General features: G+C 37.2%; 1 protein-coding gene across 1 annotated transcript in view; it reads left to right on the forward strand.

Moving 5' to 3' along the window:
• Positions 1-3132, forward strand: part of CARD18 (caspase recruitment domain family member 18) — a 4314-nt gene extending 1182 nt beyond the window's left edge. The window contains exon 2 of the mRNA XM_017848854.1: positions 2725-3132. Coding sequence (XP_017704343.1) covers positions 2725-3026 — 302 coding nt within the window. The 3' untranslated portion in view covers positions 3027-3132. The remainder of the gene's footprint in view (positions 1-2724) is intronic.
• The last annotated feature ends 958 nt before the right edge of the window (positions 3133-4090 follow it).

Genomic DNA, 4090 nt, shown 5'->3' on the forward strand with positions numbered 1-4090 from the left:
TAACTAAAATTCCAGCAGGAATTATAGATGCTACAAAGCACAATACTCAAAAATAGGTCATCTCCAAATTCTGGAGAAAAGAATAACAGGGTTCTGTGAAGCAGAACACAGAAGAAGTTCTATGTTAGATGTGTTTGTTCATAAAGTCAAAGTTTGATGAAATAGGGTAATTTGTGACTGTTTTTGATTGACACAAAATCAGAAATATTTACTGGCCAATGGAAGAGATAAGGAAGGAAGTGGGAAGTGAGTGAAAAAAGAATCTGAAATAAGGTTTTATAAAACAAAAAGTTGAGACTGAAATTTCAGAGGACCGAGAGGAACAGGTCTTGATGAGAACTGAAAGAAAGAATGTCTCTAAGGTTAGGCTCTAGTACGTGAAACCTGAGGTGAACATTTATAGTTAAAATTAAGGACCTGAGATTCCTACTTTCTGTCAAGATGACTTAATAGAGACTGGATTTACACTCTTGTCTAAAACAAACAAAAACAGACAAAATATATGAAGCAGCAGTTTCCAATATGCTTAACAATGAGGGTTACTAAACCCTGGAAAATAAACATGAGTGATCCCTGTAACCATCTTGAGGGGGATTACAGGGCACAGCACAGGGACGCAGAAGCAAGGCATATTTTGATGACTTATATTTGTTCATTAAATACTCGCAATAAAACTGCAAGGTAGGAATTGTCATCAAACCTATTTGGCAGATAGGAAGACTAAGGCTTGGTTAATTTTCTTTCCTGAGATCAGAAGTTAAAATGTGGATCCAACCATTCTGGCTTCAGAGTCTGTGCCCTTAATCTTTGTGATACAGTGTTACTTAAAATGGTGCCATCTGAAGACAAAGGGCCTTAGATAATAAAACACTTTCATTCCAAATAGCAAAACTGCTTCATATACCATTTCTGTGTCTGCAGACAGCCTAGAGCTTAGGTAAAAAACAATGAAAGGAAGGTAAGAAATCTTAGTCCATCTCACACCCATTAGGATGGCTATTATCAAAAGAATAGAAAGATAATATGTATTGGCAAGGACATGGACAAATTGGAATGCTTGTGCTTTATATGTGGGAATGTAGTGTACTGCAGCTGCTATGGAAAACAGCATACCGATTCCACAAAACAAAATGAAATAGAATTACTCTATGATTTGTCAATTCCACTTCTGGGTATATATTCCAAACAATTGACAGCAGAATCTCAAAAACATATTTGTACACCATGTTCATAGCAGTGTTATTTACAATAGCAAAAAGGGGGAAGAAATCTGTGCTCAGTGAAGAATGTGTAAACTAAAATGTGGTATATACATAGAATGGACTATTATTCAACTTCAAAAAGAAAGGAAATTGTGACCCATGCCACAACATGAATAAACATTGAGGACATTACGCTAAGTGAAATAAGCCAGGCATCAAAAAATGAATACCGTGTAATTCTACTTACATGAGATACCTAGAGAAGTCAAATTCATAAAGACAGAAAGTAGAATGGTAGTTGCCAGGGGCTGATGGAAGGAAAGAATATAGAGTTACAGTTTAATGAGTATAGAATTTCAATTTCCTAAAATGAAAAGAATTGCAGTTGGATGGTATTGATGGCTACACAGCAATGTGAATGTACTTAATGCCACTGAACTGGATACTGTAAAAGGGCTAAGATGGTAAATTTTATATTATGTATATTTTACCATAATTTAAAAAAAGAACTCTTAGTACTTGATTTAAGTGGAAACACTACCCTATATTCTGATTTTACTTTCTATTCACATCTCAGTGAATTAAAATTGTTTACTGTATGTGTTTAGCTCTGTATGTGCCTTCTCATTTCTCTCTTATTCTTGTTTCTCGCCCACCAAGGAATGGTGAAGCAATTTTCTTATGGGCACAGTTCATGCTACAATCTGAGATTCAATTATGTAAAAATACCTTGGGAAATGACAATAGTTAACAGCTTCTTGGGAAATAATTATAAATACACATGTGTAGGTGTAAGTATTATTCATTGATCTGTGTACACGCCCTACCTAAAAGGATAGAGCTACCTTGCCTGTCATTGCAACTGTAACACACATTGCAAGTGCCAACGTGAGGAGCCATGGCTGGTAAGTCTTCCCCAGGAAAGGATAGGTCTTAGGGAGGAATTAGTTTGGGAAAGGACTGCCTTTCTCATTAGGCTTTGTGAATGTTTGTGTGAGCAGCCTTAAAGTGGAAAGGGAAAGAAGGGAGAGGCAGGGTGGGAAGATGCCCAGACTTGCACAGCATTTTTGAAGGAACAGATAAAAGCCAGGAAGAATCTGGGATCCTACTGGTATCTGCTATAATTTTGCTAGTGTTGTCCTCATTTGAAGAGTTATGTAGTTCAGGATGAGAATGGGCACAGGAATGGGTATCAGCAGCTGTTGTTCTCAAAGGAAACAGTCAATTCCCTTTAAAATTCATGAAACTGTCAATTCCCTTCAAAATTCAAGAAATTGGGATGTGTCAGAACAGAATGACTTCTGATTTTTAGGAGATTAACAGAAAAATCATGAAATCAAGTTTCCCAGGTCACTCAGTGAGCATATATAGGTAATGCTAGAATCAGAGGGAAGTACATGGAGTAAATGCAAAGGTATAAGACCATTCCTTGGGATTACTGTACTTGTGAAGAGAAGTATTTAAATGATTGTTTCTCTGTTGGTAAATTGAGAGGGAAATTGTGTCGTGTTCATTATTTGAGGAATCTTTGGGCTTCCAACAGACCAACTCTTGCGTAAAAAGAGAAGAATTTTTATCCATTCACTGGGTGCAGGCACAATAAATGCCTTGCTGGATTACCTATTAGAGGATGAAATTATTAGCCAGGAAAACATGAACAAAGTGAGAGATGAAAATGACACTGTCATGGATAAGGCTCGAGTCTTGATTGACCTTGTTATCGGAAAAGGATCCAAGTCTTGCCTCAAATTTATCAAGCATCTCTGTGAAGAAGACTCTCAACTTGCCGCAAAGATGGGTTTACACAAAGGTGAGGTGGAATGATTCAACCTAATGTCCACATAGTGCCTGTATCTTCAATTCAATTATGATTTTCTTCACTTGTCAGTTGATAATAGGGTTCCCATCATTTCAGACTCAGACCCCATTCCTTTATGCATGGTTCTAGCTTGTGTCTCTTCTCTTTACTTTTTTGTGTCCCTTGTACCTATTCTGTCAGTACCCTCTGCTGACTACAGGTCATCTCTAGTTCTTTGTAGGTGGTAGATCATTACTGTAGTTCATTTAAAGAGTCTAGATGTTTTTATCCTGAATCCTTGGAATGGTCCTGGAGCGATGTTGTACGTTGCTCCTTCTTGAGCCTAAGAAGCCCATGTATTTATTAGAAGAGAAGGTAAAAGCTCTTTTTTACCTACCACCCTGCTCTTGCTCCATCTCCCTATTAAGTGCTTTTCAGAATATACAATGATGATGGAATTGTCAAAGAATAAATTGAGTGTGTACATAGAATTAAATATGCTCTAAATAATTATATTTGCATGAAATTATGTATAGATTCTCTTTGGAAGTCATGTCCTTTGCCTTTTCTTTTGTGTAACATAGTCTACTTGCATGGGGCTAGTCTACAGGCCATTCTCTGTAGCCTATCCCTTTGTATTTCTAGGCCTCCTAAAAGCCCAGATGCAGGCTCTTGTGTCTGAGCTGGCCCATTCCAATAACACTTTTCCCCCTCCACAGAGTGAAGATGGAACTCTGGAGCAGTTCAGAGACTTCCCAGAGCTTCTTCCAAGGGAGAAGACATTCTTGTAAAAAAACTGATTGTTTGAAAGCTGATTAATCTGATTGATTTACAATAAATCTTGCATTCTCTCACATTACTTGCTTCTTATTCTTTCTCTCCCCATACCAACAGAGGATAATTCATCAATAATAATGAAGGTCATGATAATTGTAATGTAACTAAGAAAGTCCCTTCCTTTTGGTTTAGTTCATTTGCAATCCTGTAGAGACATGTACAGCCTGCTTTGGTGCTTTTAGCACCGAGAGTCTGATGTAATGGGAATAAAATGAAGTCCCCACTCAGAATTTTAAATAACATTTCTTCTTTG

The sequence above is a fragment of the Rhinopithecus bieti genome, unplaced genomic scaffold (assembly GCF_001698545.2).
Source record: "Rhinopithecus bieti isolate Rb0 unplaced genomic scaffold, ASM169854v2 scaffold_30927, whole genome shotgun sequence".
Taxonomy (NCBI): Eukaryota; Metazoa; Chordata; class Mammalia; order Primates; family Cercopithecidae; genus Rhinopithecus; species Rhinopithecus bieti.